At 42.6% G+C, this 17,628-nt stretch overlaps 1 protein-coding gene and 1 long non-coding RNA gene across 2 annotated transcripts; one reads left to right on the top strand and one right to left on the bottom strand.

Annotated features, from left to right (window-relative positions):
* Nucleotides 1–149: 149 nt before the first annotated feature.
* Nucleotides 150–15,638, top strand: LOC113983267. Its single transcript, XR_003539045.2, has 5 exons — nucleotides 150–263; nucleotides 1,070–1,196; nucleotides 14,566–14,644; nucleotides 15,173–15,411; nucleotides 15,577–15,638. It is a non-coding gene; the product is annotated as an uncharacterized LOC113983267 (long non-coding RNA).
* Nucleotides 4,410–17,196, bottom strand: CHRNB4 (cholinergic receptor nicotinic beta 4 subunit). Its single transcript, XM_027712258.2, has 6 exons — nucleotides 16,874–17,196; nucleotides 12,216–12,361; nucleotides 10,294–10,338; nucleotides 10,065–10,174; nucleotides 7,237–8,209; nucleotides 4,410–5,222 (listed from the first exon to the last, which is right to left on the bottom strand). Exons 1-6 carry the CDS (start codon nucleotides 16,926–16,928, stop codon nucleotides 5,082–5,084), a joined length of 1,470 nt encoding a protein of 489 aa, XP_027568059.1. The 5' UTR covers nucleotides 16,929–17,196; the 3' UTR covers nucleotides 4,410–5,081.
* Between the last annotated feature and the right edge of the window lie 432 nt (nucleotides 17,197–17,628).

Below are 17,628 nucleotides of genomic sequence, written 5' to 3'. Positions count from 1 at the left end.
TAGGGATGCCTGATTTAGCAGTGAACTGAGATCTTGGGACCTGCATTTACAATTGTGCTGTTAACATCGAGGCTTTTTTCCTGCCCGTGTCTCACAAGCGCATGTGCTGGGTGCTTGGCTGTATAAAAGGGATGTGCTATTCCCAGGAGTAATTAAAGGCATGTTTAACTGTTGACAGGATCTAAGCCCAGAGTGGTAAACACAGCAGCTGAGATCTGGCAAGAGCCAGGGCTTGGAATGGAGAATTAAACTTGATCAAACCGGTGAGAATAACTGTCTTTAGGCCATTCCTGCTTTCATTGATTAGAAAGGTGAAATTTGAGAAGGGAATAAGAGCACAGGATCCCACAAATCCTCATTGTTCATGAGGAAGGACACTGGGAAGAATGGGGAGTTGTGTTTGAAGTTCAGTCATAAAATCCTGATTTACAAAGGGACTCATTCCCCAGATGCCCATCAGCTTCCTTGTTAACTTCTGTCACCTTTTGTGTCCCCCCCCCTTGGATGACCAGATGTCCAAGGCTTGCACAGCTGCACTCAGCTGTGTGGAGGGAGGGAGCAAGGGGGAGAGAAAAATGTGGGATTCCACCCTCATTTTTAGGACTGATGAGAGAGAAGCCCTGTGGGACAGGAGCTGCACCAAGAGGTGCTTCACTCCCTGCTCTTAGGGGTTGGTAACCAGTGACCCCTTTGCTCTGTGTTAAGAGGTAACACAGGGAGAAAGAGCACCAGGCTGGGCTCAGCTCCTGGCACTGAGCTTGTTTATCCTGTTAGCCCTGTCTCTCAGAGCATCATTCACTCTGTCCCCAGACACATGCTCTTATGATAATTTCTGTAATTCTATTAGCTTGGAGGAAATAGGCTTTACTGTCCATTTGATTTTATTTCTTCTTTTTTTTTTTTTTTTTTCCAGAGAACTCAGCTGCTTGGTCTTTTAACTTAACCCTTTGTGGATACTTTTGTCTTTGCCCTTCCAGGACATTGAGACTAAATGCCTTCCCTTTTTGCTTCCCTGCTATAAGCAGCATTATAACTGAAATTTCTGTTTGTTCTTTTTAATCCCAACTAGAAATGAGTTAAAGCTTCAAAGACAATATCATAAACTCGTATTCCCCAAAAGTCAGTGCTTAGCCTGGATAATTTGGAAACATCTGATCTGCAGAGGAAGCAAAGAGCCATTACATCAAGAGACACAGGTACTTCAGTTTAATTAGCTGAGTTACTGAAATTTTCAGTGGTGTTTATGTGGCACAGATGTTTTGTTCCCAACACCCCATGCTGGAGGTGCTGGTGAAATCAGCTCAGGATTGTGGTAGGATTGTTTTTATGGCCAAGGGAGAGTGATGTGATGAGAACACGTCACCATGACTGCATTGCAGAACTACATAGAAGAAGAATTTGTCTGATTAGGGGGAAGCTGATCTACCCAAGAAGATCTGCAGTAACAAAGCCTTTGCTTTTTAATAAATACACTCAGGTATCAACTCAGGTAATGAAGGAAAGAATATTTTCGCACCTTTGCTGGGATATTGATGCTCCCTCTTTAAAAATCCAACACTGCTGTTGCTCCCAGCTTGCTGTGGCTGCAGGGGTGCAGAAACAGTCCCAAATAAATGCACCTGGATGCAGGTGGTACGTGTGTGTGGTGGTGGTGGCATTTCTACATGTTCTGATGAAAGGCAGGATTGGTCAGGATTAAAGAGTTTTATAATTCATGTAAGAGTTGAACTTGATGATCCTCGTGGGTCCCTTCCAACTCAGAATATTCTGTGAAATCTGTGATGATAGGGAACGGGGAGAGAGCCAACAGAGGCTTTTCTTCACTGGTAGGGAAGCAGACTGGTTGCACACTGCTATTGAAAAACAATTTTAGTGTAAAATACATTTTGAATGTCCATTTTTTTAAATGAAAAATATTACGGTAAAACCCTGGAAAAGTGGAAATGTTGAAGTTCATTTTGTTTGGTGAACTGGGATATTATGCATATTTGCTTGCAAGATGACATTTTTGACGTTTCCTTTTCTCCAGAAATCTTTTATTTTTGAAATTTCGCCAGGAAAACCAAAGTGGAAAACCCTGTAATTCTCTGACAAGTTAAACTGGGAACAGTTCTATCTATTACGTGGGTGGAGCTGCTGAGGGTTAGGCAAAAACAGTGTTTGCCACTTTGAAAGCACAGTTTCAGGATTTTAGGACTTGGGGTGAAATTTTTCATTCCAAAGTTTTCTACGGATTGAATTATTTCTGGAAATGTTAAACACACAGTGGTGGTTTCCAAGGACGTCCTTAGGAAAGCTTATATTGTTCCAGTTGGGATTAAAAAAGGAGTGCATGGAAAGCACCAGAGCCCATTTCCTGGATGAGGAGCCGTGTTCCCCAGGCATCCCCCTGGGGCCAGCGATGTGCCTTTGGAAAGCTTTTTCTGGGTTTGTCAAGTCTGAGGCCTTCATCTGCCTGCACTCTGTGTTAGCTGCTAGCTGAGCTGCCAAATCCTTTCTAAAACTTTCCTGTGTGCTGAGGATAATTCAGCTGAAGGCTGTGGTTACAGAGCCAAGTGCTATCAGTCTTCACTGCTCATGAGGATGAGCCAGCTCTGAGATGGGAGCACCAGGGGCCTCCTTTCAGCTGCGCTCAGGCAGTGAGGGGGAGGATGAGAAGGAGGAGGGACTGGGTAGAACAGTAAAATTTGGTAAGAGGGTGAGGGGGGGACAGAGCCAAAAGTGCTGTTGGTGCTGGTAAAAATGGCAGAGAGAGGGGTCTCTGCTCTGCACAGGCCCGGTGTCAAGTGGGGGGACTGCAGGGGCCGTGGCAGACTTGGTGAACCTTTGGTTGTTTAGGAGGGTGAGTCCCCTCCCTTCTGCCCCCAAGGGATGTGCAGGGTCTCTCACAGCCCATTAAGTCTGTGCTGCCTCTCTCAGACTCACTGGTCAGGGTTATTTTGATATTTAAAGGGCCTTCACCTTTACACTGTCTGCACAGCACTGGCACTGCTCTGCCTTCCCTGTGGCTTCTCTGTCAGCAGAAAAAGCTGTTTAGCAGCTGGGGCAGTGTGTGCACCTGTGCTTGTGACATAACCTAACACAGAGGATTATATGTATATATATATATTTTATATATATATATAACCTGCACTGGGAGGGCACCTCTGCTCCCAGGGGTTGCCTGTGCCCCATCTCATCTCACAGCTGTTCAGTTGCCTGCAGAGAAACAGCTCTGCTCTCTAGGTCTGAAAAGGAGAAGAAAACATTTAAGGCAGGGAAAGCAGGTTTGACTTTCCCCCGCCCACCAGTCACCCCGGGAGTGTCCAGAATAGATAATGGGGAGGTGGCCAGGGCATTGCCCCCCACTGTGAGAGCAGGATGTGGCAGCTTGGCTGATCACAGGGGGTACCTGCTCCAGGAGGGCTGTCCTGCAGTTATCCATCCCCACCTGCCTGTCTGTGATGGACACAGTCACAGTGCTTCGAGGAAGGGGACTGGGAGGGAGGATGACAGTGTGACAACCCTTTCTCCTTCTAACATACGACCTCAAGGAGGCTCAACCACCTCACTTGTGATACTTTTTCACCCTGTCCTTCCCAGAGTGCTGGGCACCAGGCCATGCTCAAGTGTTCAGGCCCTCAGGAGAGCCCTTCCAGGGCTCAGGGGTGAGCGTGTGGGGTGAGGATGCGTGTGCCAGTGGTGCAGGGGAGTTCAGCCACGGGCTGGGAAAGAGGGAATGAGGTCTTGTAGCTGCTCTGAACAGTTGGAAAGGTGGATGGAGCTGTTTTGGCATGTCTAGATCTATGTAGTTATCTGGAGCTTCCTGGGAATGCTGATCTAGGGGGAGATGTAGCTCAGTTTTGATGAAGGCAAATAGATCTGGAACTGTTGTCACCTGTGGCTTGTTGAAGAACACAGGTTTAGGAGTCAGCTGGTTCTCCCCTGGGACAGGTGAGCCTCAAATCCCCTGCACAAGTAGTAGAGGATTTTAACAGTTTGTTCTCCAGTCATTAGTTGTGCTTATGAGTGGTGGTACAATTGTTATGTATCCTGACAACACCCCAGGGGAAAGCTGAGGTTAGCCAGGAGCCCACGTCTCTGCTTGCAGGTTACCTGGAGAAACTGTGGTGGGATTGTCCTGTGATGGGAGTCTGGGGCCTCCATCTGTCCTTTGCCAAAGCCTTTGAGACTCCACATACCTTATGTGCTTCCCTAGCTAATTTGTTGAGGATTAGACTTAAATCCACATTAAAGTCTCCCCAGAAAAACACACAGGTCTGTGTGTTCTCAGGTGTCCTTCTCATTCTCGTTGCCTTTCACAGTTGTCTTCTCCAGTTGCTTTCCTGTGCTCTCAGCCTGGGATTCATTAAAGTGTATGAGCCCCAGGGACATGAAAGTTGCAGGAACATTCGAGGACCAAATCTATATAAAGGAAAAATGTATGTTTTATTTGTATTTCATCAATGAACAGAGTATTATCTACGTGTTTGTTTATCATACATTATTTTTGCTGTTGTTGATCGTTCAGCTGTCGGGGATGGCAAGGTGAGAAACCTTGCAGTGGTTACCTCAGAAGTGTGTTTCTATTTCTAGGCTCAGGTTTAAGTATCAAACCCACTTGTAAAGTTCTTTATACATCAGACACAAACTGTTTTGATGCATTTGAAGGAAACAGATTTCATAGCAATACCTTCTTCATAACAGGGAAATTTCAGTATTCTGAGGAAAGAAAAGATCCTTCCTAAGGCAATGTATTTAAAATATAGTAATAATAATAATAATAACAATAATAATAATAATAATAAGCCAGGATGGCATGTTGTACAGTAAAAGCCTTTTTCTGTAATGTTCAGATTTCAAACAATTGAAAAAAGGGCCAAGATATCACCAGAAGTACTGGACTCACTGGAAAAAATTTTTAGTTTTCTGCTTGTTTGTTTTTTTTTTCTTACCACAGTAAGTCAAGTTCTGCTTTCCTTTTCCCTACCCTAAGGGATGTAAGTGCAAGTCACTTGGCATCTCTGTGGATTTAACAGAGGGGAACTGAGAGTAGAATGGGACCCAACATTTGTGTAAATATTGACAATTTTAAATGGCAACTAAGGGTTCATGGCAGCAGTGTGGTTTTGAAAAAGGGGTTGCAGAAATAATCCAACAGTCCCCAGGACACAAACAAGGACAAATATCCAGAGGAACAGCCTGTCCACTACCATGGCAACATACTTCCAATCTTCAATGACCTGGAAGAAAAAGCCAATTAAAGATATTAGCAATTTGTCATACTCTTTTGCTCTTCCTCTTGCTAATGCTGAGTTTCTGTTTATGAAAATGAAAGGAAACAGATCTCAAGGTTCAGGGAATGAACTGACTTTAGGCTTGGTAAGGGATTTTTCTCTTACAACCATTCTGAGCACTGGAGAAAAATACAGTGAATATTTCTCAGCTTTCTTGGATGCATCAGGTCCTGAGCGTGGCTGCCTGGTGAAGCCAGTCCTGAAGGACCCACAGGATAATCCAATTAAGGATTTTTTTCCTTTAATTTTGGTTTGCAGATGCTATTAATCTCAGTGGGCAAAAATAGGTGGCGTTCTGCTGTTAAACAAGGTTAGCTTCAGAATTCTTTTCTTATCAGCAGTCATCTTAATCAAGGGGTTTAATGCATATTAATACCGTTGCTTTTATTAAAATCCCTTTTTGCCTTGCATGTGTTGTCTGTGAAAGCCACAGCCTTGGATTTTGTCTCAAACTGTCTGGCTATTAATGTAAAAGGGGAATATATCAACCTCCACTTATATCTCAGGGATATTTTTTTCCTCTCTCATTGTTTCTAGTTCCATGTGGGACATCCTCACGTTGATGACTTTACCATGCTGGTCAATTGTCTCACATCTTCTATTAGAATATTACATATTTTTTTCCTTCGGTGCACACTTTTAATTTCCACTAATGGAAATTAAACTCTTCTGAAATTAGACTATGTAAATGTACATGAACAGTTGTTATCAGACCATGGTGATGAAGGAAGGAAGCAGAGAAGAAAGTTATGAATCTAGAAAAACGATATGTAATATTGGAGGATCGTATGAAAAGCATTAAATGAATTTTTAATGTATAAAATACCCTTGAAAATTGTTCTTACTATCAGTTGCAAGCTTTGTAGATCCTTTAGTGTGCAACACGTTCTTGCAAGAATTTCTAAGCTATTAGCCTTTTTTCTGCTCTGTGAAGTCTGCTGCTCTTCAGTCAGCTTCAGTGTTTATGAGCTCATGTCTAATGTTAATAGCTGAACTTCTTTATTTATATTGACAGTAATTTCAGTTAATAGAAAACATGAATTACGCAGCAGCATGCTCCTCAAGGGACTTCTGCAAGATCAGAAACCAGACTCTTCTTGTTTGAGGTGGGGGGAGCACAATGGGAATAGAGAACCCGGAGCCTGACTGGGATCTGGGTCAGAGAGAGGACACTGGTGGGTATGAAGAGGGTTTTTCCTAACCGTGGGTGCCTGTCTAAACAAAACTGTGAGCCAGCTGAGTTTTCCAAGCATTATTCCCAGTGTATTATCTCAGCTTTGGTGTTCCAGCTGGTGGCCTGTGAGCAGGGCAGCAGCAGCACTGCTTAAATGTGTCCTGGATAAAGTATTTCTGGTAACCATTAATGAGTCTGATTTATCTCAAATGAAAGAAGCAGCAGCTCTGCTGGCTTTAGGTTTTTGATGCTACCCATCATGTTTGCCATCTATAGACAGGTGTCTTACCCAGAGAGGGTGTTTGCAAAGGCCTTCTACCAACTCCACTAAATCCTGCTGAGCCCAGTCAGGGAAATAAATGCTGGAGCTGCAGGTACAGTTCCTGGTTAACTTGGCCTGGCCATCGGTTGAATCACAGTCTTACTGAATATGATGGAGAAAAATAGTCTTTTTCTAACCTGGAACTGAATATTGTTTTCTTCCCCTGCCAAGCACTACTTGAGTGTGACAACACAGCTTTTTCAAGGGTGTTCATGGTTAACTGAGCAATCAACAAACTCTCTCTGTAGAAAGAGCCATGTTACTTATCAGGAGAGTATTTACAGTTACCAAATTGCTGTTCATTAAGTCCTTTAATGGCAACAATTATTTCCTCTTACGAGCTATATCTAGAATCTCTCTAAAAACCTGAGACTTCAAATACACTTTCTGAGGAAGAGCATGTTACAGAGGAGGACAGGAGATGAAGTTTGGAAAGATGGGGCTGATTTCTCATTTTTACTTACACTCTGGTCGTTGTCATCACTTTTCATGTGCTCTGCTATAAAACTGACTCCATCAATTGCTTCTTGGACTTCGGGAGAAAATTTCGTGCCTGTTCTTAACCTAAAATCTCGATGACTGCTGATATTGTCGAGTGTCTCAGAGACTTTCGTATCATACTTTTTGGCAGGAGCTGTATTCAAAAAATAGGTAGAGTTCTTGTAGAAGTCAGCTGCCTCCATACAAGGGTGCTCTGCTTTTGTCTTTTTGCAGCTGCAGGGCTTTTGCCGTGGGGGATTGTTTTCTGGACGCTTCATGAACAGGTAGGCTGGGAGTTTTTCAAGGAAAACCACCTTTACCCAGGGGGGCATCATGTGGGTACTTGGAGATCTGTGGTGGACATTGAGCACACAGACACTGGTAACTATTGAGAAGGTCACCAGTACCATTGTAAACATGAGATACTTCCCAATCAGTGGAACATCGAGAGACGTCGGAGGGACAATCTTGGAGATCAGCAGCAGGAACACAGTCAAGGCAAGCAACACAGAGATGCACAAGGTCATTTTTTCACCACAGTCTGAAGGCAAGTAGAATACCAGGATGGCCAAGGACGTGATTAGCACACAGGGAATGATAAGATTGATGGTGTAAAAAAGAGGTTTCCTTTTAATAATGAAGTCATATGTCACATCGACATAACTGGGGTCCAGAGGATTTACAGTCCTCCTGCCTGGCAGTGCTACAATGTCCCACTCTCCGCTCGGCGTGAAGTCGTCCATGCTCGCCATGGAAGTTTTGAGCACCATATCGATTTCTGTGTGGTCGTACGTCCAGGATCTGAACTTCAGGGTGCAGTTCTGTTGGTCGAAGGGGAAGTGCTTGACTTCAATCTTGCAGGCACTCTTGTAAATGGCTGGTGGCAGCCAGCGGATGCTCCCGTTGTTCTTCACGATCGCGTTCGCGTACAGCGAGACCTCGTACGTGCCGTCCGCGCTAGGGGACGAGCAGAGACAAAGGAGAGAGGGCATGAAACACTAAGAGGGAAAACACAGCTCGGAACAGAAGAGCAATTTATCAAATTGTTGTTAAATAATAGATATACACCTCTGTTTCATCCAGAGAAATCAAAGTACTTTGTAAATGTTTGTTAAAGCAACTTCAGCTCCCTACGTCTCTGAAGGCCGAGTGAAAATGAGATCATCCCACGTGAAAATGGAGGTGCCTTTGATCTGAAACACAGGCACTGCTAAGAGCACAGAGCACACTCCTAAATGACTTGGACAAGGAAATTAGGATGAGCCGCATTAGTTAGAAATGCAGGGAGAGTGTAGGCAGAGGAAATGTAATTATATGGTTTATAATTTAGGACGTCACTCCAGTTAATGTTTACTCATTACAAAACCAGAACAGACAAGCCACAGTGTTCTTAGTGCCCACAAATAATCTTGGCTTTATATCTCTTCCCACTGCTGAACTTCCACCAGGGGAGTCTTCTGCTTGAAGATGGGCCCTTTAATTCAGGGAGCAGATCATTATCCCTCAGTGGTCAATATCTTCTCCTGCCCAATGTTCCTGGGCAAACAACTTAGGGCTGTTGAACCTATTAAGTATCCTGAGGTAGTACCCTTGTTTGCTGACAAGACATGATGGAAAATAGGGTTATTTCAGTGCTAAGGCTGATTTTTTTTTCTCAGCAGGGAAGTGCTACAAGTATCCAAGGCTTGGCACATGTGGAGCTGTTCTCTGGATCAGTAAGGTTTGGCTCTGGAAAGGGCTTGCCTTGGTGAGGTTCTGAGTACCTGGCACTGAGCTGAGACCCCTGTAGATAATTCATGCAGGCAGTGGAACAACCAGATGCAGAAGTGAGCGGCTGCAGCACAGGGGGGTTGTTAGTTCACTGACAATGAGTAGCTATTTTTTGACAAATCGATAGCATCTTAGTTCTCACATATCTGTGTCTCCCAAGTTGGCTTTACTGTCCTGTCAGACAGTGTGCTGGGCACACTCCTGGGTTGAGAATGTGTTGGGTTTTGTGCTGACTGCCCCATCTCAGCTACTGGTGCTGCCTCAGAGCCCTGTGCAGTGCTGTGCATGGACAGAGCTGTGGGCACAGGGATGTGCTTTGTGTTTGCCTTAGGACTCACTGATGCCAATGAAACTGTGCTCCAGCAGCAGTAAATTACAGGGGCTTGTCCTTTATCTAAAACTTCAATTTGAAGCTTTGTACTGATGTAAAAATCCAATATGGTGAGGCTTGTTCCCCTACATTTAAGAAACCTTTTAAAATGGTTTCCTTCTATTCTTACAAATCACTAGATGGTATCACTTGGGGAGTAGCAGAAAGAAGCAGAGGGCACGGGCACAATTCACCAGAACAAGCTTCGAGCAGCCAGTACATCCTAATCCACTGGCTGAATTATTTTGTTACTAATACACTAGTTTTAAGTGTTCATCAAATCTGATTTGTTGTAGGATTCCAAGGATTTAACTCAGATATATATAAACTTCCCGGGTTTCCCATCTGTATATGTTCATAAATCATCATCTGTTTGTGAATTCATTGGTTTTCAAAGTATCATGAAAGTATAAATTTTGATTCTTTTTCCCCCCCAAAATTTATAACATCCACTTCAAAACTTTGCTAGAGACTTAAACCAAAGCAAACCAAAATTGTCAGCTACTAAAATTATCTTTGAGGCCAGTGCCCCGGTCAGATACAGCTGATACTATCAAACAGTTACAAAATTCAGTTCTATAATTTTATCAGACCTACTTCATTGTTTCTGGTGCTTGTTTCTTGGTCAAAATTTTGTTCATTGTCTGCATAAACTACAGAAGTTGTACTTACTTATTGTAAAGCACAATGTCTGGCAACCAGATGTGTTTGGCAGGTATTCTCAGCATCTTTATCCCTTCATAGTCCGAGGGCTTCCAAGCCAGACGATAATCAATCCACTCCTACGAGAAGAATTGTAGAGCAGTGATGGGAGTTTCCAGACCAGCCCTAACAAAACAATCATTTGATGGAGTGAAAGCATTTGTGGTTTGCAAGGGCACATCTCTGTGGGTTTGGTTACCTGGTTCAGCCAGACATTTGTAGTCATGATCTGCTCCCGTTCATTCTGCAGGGAAAAACGGAGACAAAAGTTGGCCTCTCAAATATTTCACTTGACTGCAGCAACAAGATTTATTCAGTGGGGTTTTGAGCATGTCTCCAACTGTGCAGCATGGCTTTGCTCAGTGGGTTTCAAGGCAGGCATTTCTCTACAGGTAGGATGGCCAGTCTCATACACACGATGATGACCAATAGTAACCCCACAAGTGCAGAGCTCCAAATGCCTTTTAGCAAGAACAGTTATGGCAGGAGTGATTTGGGAACAATCACCACCACCCTACCCAGCTGACTTCCTCCCCCCACCCCACTTCTCCACCTTTGATTTACAGAACAGAAGGTACATTTGGCCACTGGGAGGGCCTCCACGAGGTTGTGTGAGGTTGATGTAAGGTTTGCCATGTGAGCTCTCAGCTGGCAGGCTCTGTCCTGTGGAACTGCTGTCTCTCTGCAGAGCAGTCCAGAAGAGAAATCTCTCTACAGCAGATTTGTCAGAAGGATTTCTGCAGGAAAACAAGTTGATTCTCTGATCCTGAAGATGCTTGGGATTGTTAGAGCCTATAAAATGCCTAATTTTGTGTTCTGCTTGAAGAGTGAGGATACAGAGGGATAGGGACTGAGCTGTGCTGTTCTCGATCCCTGCCCATTCATCTGCTCTGTTTAGGCTGTGATCACTGGGGCCTCTGGGACATCTTGTGTTTTATGCCCAGAATCTGAAATCTTGAGGACAATGTGCCAGTGGTGGTAGTGCAGTGTGTAGGGAGGTGTGTCTGTGTCCAGGTGGAATTCTCCAGGAGAGAGGGAGCACTCCCACCAGTCACCTGGTATACATGGCATTATATCCTGTGTATATATCTGTACACACACAGAGGCTGAGTATTTTATATACATATATACATATATGTATATAAAATACATTTTTATCTGTCTGTCTATCTATCTATCTATCTAATATCCAGCCTGTGTGTATATATATACACACAGGCTAGATATTATATATATATATATATATGTAATATCCAGCCTGCACGTGTGTATGAAACCTCAGCTGTTGTACAGTTTCCCTTTTGTTCCATCTGTGTCTCTCTCATTTCCTCTTGAATTTCAGACTCTGGATCCTCGAGGTCTCTCAAAGTTTGCAGCAGTGCAGGCAGTAGCCCTTACATGGATTCTGGCAGGGAGGCAGCCATCTGTATCTTTGTCACCCAGGGAGAGAGCAGCACAGATAGGAGCCCTGAGTCAGGAAATGATTCCCACTTCTGTGCTGGCTCTTGTTCCAGTGCAGTAAATGCTAACCTCTCTTGGCAATGATGTGTTTGTACCTTGTGGGTGAAAATGTCTTTCAGACCCACTGAAGTAATTTTTATTGAATGCGAGGAGTTGCGTAGATGAGGATTGTTTTAGCCATGTTAAGCTATTCCAGCCAGAACTAATATGCCTTTTTCTTTACAACATTCCACTCTTCTTTGCTTATATGTGTGAGATTTTGATCTGGCTTTGTAGCTTGTTTTCAAACTATTGAACCTCTTCTTTGAAAGAAGCAGAAGAAGATGGTTTAGCATTGTGGGCACAGCCCAGGCTGGATCCTGACCTGGGGTAACTTACTGTAGCTGTACTGAAACCAGTGGAATGATTTTGAATTTTAGACCAATGCAGTTTTATAGGATGAAGATCTGGCCACTGTCCTTGATTGCTTAGGCATAGATTGATCTCCCTGTAGCAGCTGCATTATGAGGTAGAAAACCAGTAAACTGCATGTGTGGGCTGTGCCTATTAAGTAGTATTATACAAATGAGAAAAGAGCTGGGACACTGTAACACCAATATGACTATTAGAGTGCTGTGCAGGTAGTAATGAATTAAAAGGCATAGCCTAATTTGAACTTACCACACTGATGAGCTGTGCCAGGGAAACCTGCAGTTCTATGGACACCAACTGGGAGGAGTTGACAGCCGGTCGAATTAGCTTGTTGTACCTGTCAGGACTCAGGAGGTGGTTCATCAGCTTTTCTTCAGCGTCTGCTGCTGTGCTTCCTGTAAAGCATCAACAGGATTATAGAAGGGAGAGCAAAGTGACATGATAGAGGGGTCACAGAATCCCTGTGCATCAGATCATCTTCATGGAATAATGAGGGCTTTTGACTCTCCAGAGACTGTAGGCTTAGGTGAGCAGAAGGATGTGGTGTTTGCACCAATATCTGTTCTGCTGAAGCTGATTGTCTTTCACAGAGCACAGATCAAAGCAGATCAACTGGAACCCTTCGGGTTTTTTCACAGTAAAATGTGATGCTCAAATTGTAATGTAATCTTTTGGGATTACACTTAGAAATAGACACCACCCTTTTAATAGCAGAAGAAGAATTATTCTATGATCCAAAGGCAGGGGGTCCAGCTGTGACTTCTCTCTTTAGTGCTGTAGGAGACAAAGTTGCAGGTACAGGTAGAAATTAAAAGACTGATTTAAACATGGAAAAACGGAGGATAAGCTGAAGGATACTTAAAGATGTTTTAATGACTGAGGACTCTTTGGTAGCTACTGATGATTCTGTTTCAGAATTTGAAAACTCAAGGCAGTATGTAAGCCTTAGTTTGTGTGAAAGCAAAAGCCTTAGTTTGTGTGGACTAGCACAAATACCATAAATCTTAGATTGCCAAAGCTGGAGTTTAATGATTACAAAATATAGTATCTACAGGTTACTATCAAACAATCCTGAACATTCTCCATGGAGGAGAACAGCTTCTGGCACAACCCCAGAGGGAGCTGAATCTGTTCTCATGTTCTTGAATGTGCTTTTTAGAGCCATTCTAGTGGACTTTTCAAACCACTATAGACCACATGGTAATACTGCTGACTGAGGTCCTGGTAACATCCTGCCACCAGAATTGACCCAGAGAGACTGTGCTGTGTGTCGAGTTCTGTGATGGACACAGGGGTTACTGAAAGCAGGTTCTAATCCAATGGATACAATGATTCTTCCATAGGAAGGGTCACCTAATTCAGCTGTAGATATTGCAGAGATGAGGGTGGTGTCCCTACAGCATTCTTGCTTCATTATTCCCCAGAGCAATTCCAGCAGTAAAAACCATTGCCCATGCAAGTATTTTAAATTTGTGGTACATTAATTTGTTCTGTTTTTTTTTTAAGTTGGAGCATATCTATGAGATCCAGAGACAGGCAGATATCCAAAGGCCAGGATCAGATAAGCAGTCCAAGTTTGTGTGCACTTCTAGAAGGTGCCTAGTTTCCATGTGGACTGGGCTGGAAGTTGTTGGGGTGAGCAAGTCTCTTGAAACTTGGTTCTTCTGAATCCAACTCAGGTTAAAAAAATACCCCAAGAACTTCTCGTTTCTGATCCAGTAAGAGAGTGGAGAGATGTAAAAGGAAACATTCTCAAACAGAGCTTTCACATCTAAGAACAGCTTTTACTCAAGCTCTGTGGAAAGGCTGAGATGAAACACCAGGCCTGATTTAAATCCTTTAAGACCAGCATATGCTACAGCACTGGTAGCCCAAATTTTGTCACATATACTTAACCATAACACTGTTCTTCAAAATAGGCTTCCCAAGTACTTCCCAGGCCGTTTGGGAAGACAAATTTGGATGAATGCATCTGTGTTGGTTGGGCCAGTTTGTTTTTTGATTCACACTTTTTGTGCCTCCCTGCAAGTCATTACAAAAGCCTTGTACCGTGTGATATTTTAATATTACAGTTATTCTCAATGTAAGCTGCCTAATCAAAAGCTTGTCAAACTAGAGCTATGCTGATTCTTGCTGAGCTCCATATTCTGGATTTTTCTTGTGTGTTGCATTCAAGGAAGAGCTAAATTTGATATTGTAAAAAAAAGGGGGCCGCATTCTGTGTTTATAAGGATAGATTAGAAATCTTGTGGTAGCTAAAGAGAGAATATTGGTTATTATGTTGTGTGGTTTGGTGGGGTTTTATGTTGGTTTTGTTCGTTGGGTTTTTTTAACAAACTTTCCCACTGTTGCATGGGGAAGTGACATAAGCAGATGGCTATAAATAAATTGTCATTTGGTCACTGAATGCTGCTAGCAAAGACTGAGTTCTTTTTTGAATTGTTAAATATATTTTCACTGTTTTTCTGCCTTTGTCCATAAATATTCTAGCCTAGAGAGTATTTGCTAAACAGAGAGGAAGCAGTAGAAATTGCAGAATATTTGCAGAAAGCTAATTCTGGATTTGTAATTAGGTTTTTCCTCTGAAACCTGCTTTTAGCAATCCCAGTTGTCTGGTCTGCAAATCAAACGAGGGTCGTCTGGTCTGGATGTCTGACGAGAGCAGCTCAGATTTCGAGGTACTGACTCTGTTCATAAACTTGATGTAGAATAATGACAAGACACAATTCTAAAAAATTATTAGTTCAACAATGAATCCCTTTAAGAAATTATTATCTGTTCTTAGTGAAGGAATTCCTGTAATGAATAATTCTTTGTAAAATGGCATCCCATGCCAATCTTTATAATTTAACAATCAGAAGTAAAGGTCAAAGGGGCTCCTCCTCACCTCCCTCAGCTGCCTGTGTCACACACCACTAGATGTCAGCCGTGCCCTGCCTCAGAGCTTGCCAAAGTCAAGGGAAAGGAAAATGTAAATAGAAAGGAATGGTTCTTGTATAAGTTTTATAATCTATTTTCCATTAACAATCTACATATTAACCAGATGGCACCTAATGAAAACAAAATTCCCAGGCATTCAGGTTCATCCTTCTGTGCCTTTCATGGCAGTAGCCAGGCATTAGAAACTCCTCTTTCTCCTCTCAGAGTTGGAACAAATAAAAGTGCAGTTTCTCTCCAAACTGTTTTTTTCTTTCCCCACATAACAGTGATCACCGCAGATGCTGCAGAGGGAAGACTGATGGTTTTAGGCAAAGGACTGTAACAGCAGTGAGGAAGGAGTCCTGATCTGGGGCTGGAGTATTTTTGTGTACTGAAAGCAGTAATAGAGGGAACACACTGGGGTGGATCCTGAGCTGGGAAATGATTTCAGCTTCACTGAACACACCACACATCTGCTCTGTGACGAGGACAGCAGTTGCCACATAACTTGCAGTAACATTCTTCAGTAAGTTTGGTTTCTCTGTGGGAGCATGACCATTAAAAAAAAATTACATCAGGATGCTTCCAGTCTCACAGCAGGAGACACAAAACCCTTTCCCTTTTACATGGTCTAATTTAAATGCATAAAGTGAAGTAACTCGTCACCCTGTGTTATGTTGTTTGTTTTCAGTGTAATGACAAATTTGCTGGAGTGATTTCCACAGAAAAGAAGCAAATACAGAAACACAGGCAAGTCCACTGTTATCACTAAATTTAAAAATTTAACATAAGGCATGTTTCCTGTGTTTCTCTGCCTTCACTTATTGTTATAAATGTTGAAATAGCATTTGTTTAAAAATAATTTTGTAGCATGTGTTGTCATTTTAGTTCTTTACTCTCTCACAAATAACTTATGTGGACAATAGTGACATACCAAATTCCCTTCTGTAATTAGTAAAGAGCAAGCAAGAAGCAGCAATGAGACAGTTCCATTATCTTCTCCAAAATTACTTTGTGATGTTGTTTCTTTTCAGCATACTCTTGAGCAAAAAGGTTTTCACGACCTCTTAGAACAACAGCTGCTAAATTGGAATGCTTATTGTTCCAGTGGAAGTACCAGTGAATTTACTGTAGTTTAAAGACTTTTAATTTTTTAAGTAATGCAAAAAAAAAAGGAAATAATAAAGGCTTTTATAAACTAAGAATCTAAAGTGGGTCCTCACTCTTCATTTGTTAGAAAGCAGATGTTTTATAAAGTTACCTTTCAGTGATTGAAGGAAAAAAAAGCAACTCTGGGATGAATAGGTAATAATGGGAAATGTGTGATCTTTGTCTTGGTTTGATTTCAGCCACTTTCTCTGAGAACACTTCACTGGAGTCTCTCCATGGGAAGAAGCTCCCGTGGTAAATTCACTATTTCCTGCTGCTGTCAGGCTGTCCATGTTGGCTAAAACACATGGAAGAAATCCTGACAGACTGAAGAAAATGTATGTTTGCTTTTTTTAGCATATATTTATATGTTACAACTTAATTTAAGCTATGTACGTGCTAATAACAATAATTAGGAAGTATGAACTTCACGACATATAGGAACTTGAGCAAATAATTGTAGAGGGATGAGAGCTGCCTTATTTATGGTTCATGGCTCATTTTTTTCACTCTCAGCACGATATCTGCTTTTCCTATCACAGATGATCCTGAGAGCATCTAAAGGGATAACATTTAGTGATTATTATTGTCATCTCCTACAGTTCTGTCATTTTACATCCAACTTAACTGTCTGTCCACATCCATCGCAGTGCATTTGCAGATACCAAACAAGCCCAAAACAACACTAGAATAATCAATTTTATGCGTCCTCTCGAAGTCTGCAAAACCTCCTGAGGTGATAGTTATGAATTGTCTGTGAGCTTTTATCCCAGTCCTGCCTCCTGGCCCCCAAAGCTATTGCTGCTCTGAAACTGTACCCGAAAGAAAAGGTCACTTACCGTTAAAACAAAGGGAGCCCACTACAAAGAGAAAGAGGGTGTACATTTTCCTCATGGCAGTAACAAGGAGAGGTGGATTACTGTCCCTCAGTCAAGCCAGCAGGCAATAGGCTCTGTTGTCAGGGATGCACAAGGAAAAGATGGAAAAGCAAACCTGAATCTTGGAGGTATTAAATGCCCGGAAAAGAGACAGACAGTAGGACCTGACAGAAGCGTTCTGCAAAGTGGAGTTTTCGTGAGCAGAGTGGTCCCTCCCCCTTTGCAGCTGTTTAAAGAGCTTTGTGAAGAGGGAAAGCACGTAAGGAGAGGGAACACAATGTGATAATGTTGAAAAAGAGGAAAGGAAAGCGCAAGCTGAAGGAACACAGTGTGCAAAACACAACTGCTTGATTCTTGCTGCTAGATAACATTTAGAAGGCTGTCTGGTTAATAAGTGCAATGGGTGGGAATAGCTGTGTGGGAAAAGCTGGATACAACTTTGTGCCGTAAAACCTGCTAGTGAAAGACATGTCATAAATTAAAGCCCCAGCAGAGGGTAATTTTCTCTGTCAAGGGAGAAAGTTTATTGCCTACTGTCAACCCTTTTCCACTCCAAGGCCCACACATCTGATCTCTTTAAAAGAGAGCTCCAAAAAGCTTTCTGGGAGCAGCAGGAGAGGAACAGAGAATTTGTCTTTAGCATCTGATGGGATTTTTTAAAGAAACCTAAAGTTGTTGTGAAGTAGCAATAGCAATAAAGATACCCTAGAGGAGCA

The sequence above is a fragment of the Pipra filicauda genome, unplaced genomic scaffold (assembly GCF_003945595.2).
Source record: "Pipra filicauda isolate LSUMZ 115617 unplaced genomic scaffold, ASM394559v2 scaffold161_size1661140_pilon, whole genome shotgun sequence".
In the NCBI taxonomy this organism is placed as follows: domain Eukaryota; kingdom Metazoa; phylum Chordata; class Aves; order Passeriformes; family Pipridae; genus Pipra; species Pipra filicauda.
This window is presented reverse-complemented; position numbering and strand designations above follow the sequence as displayed.

Coding starts and splice junctions, on each gene's coding strand:
- CHRNB4 (XM_027712258.2), bottom strand. CDS start 16,928: ATGAGGAAAATGTACACCCTCTTTCTCTTTGTAGTGGGCTCCCTTTGT. Junction 12,362..16,873: donor GGGCTCCCTTTGTTTTAACG/GTAAGTGACCTT, acceptor GATGCTTTACAG/GAAGCACAGCAGCAGACGCT. Junction 5,223..7,236: donor GTGATGACAACGACCAGAGT/GTAAGTAAAAAT, acceptor TTTTTCTTCCAG/GTCATTGAAGATTGGAAGTA.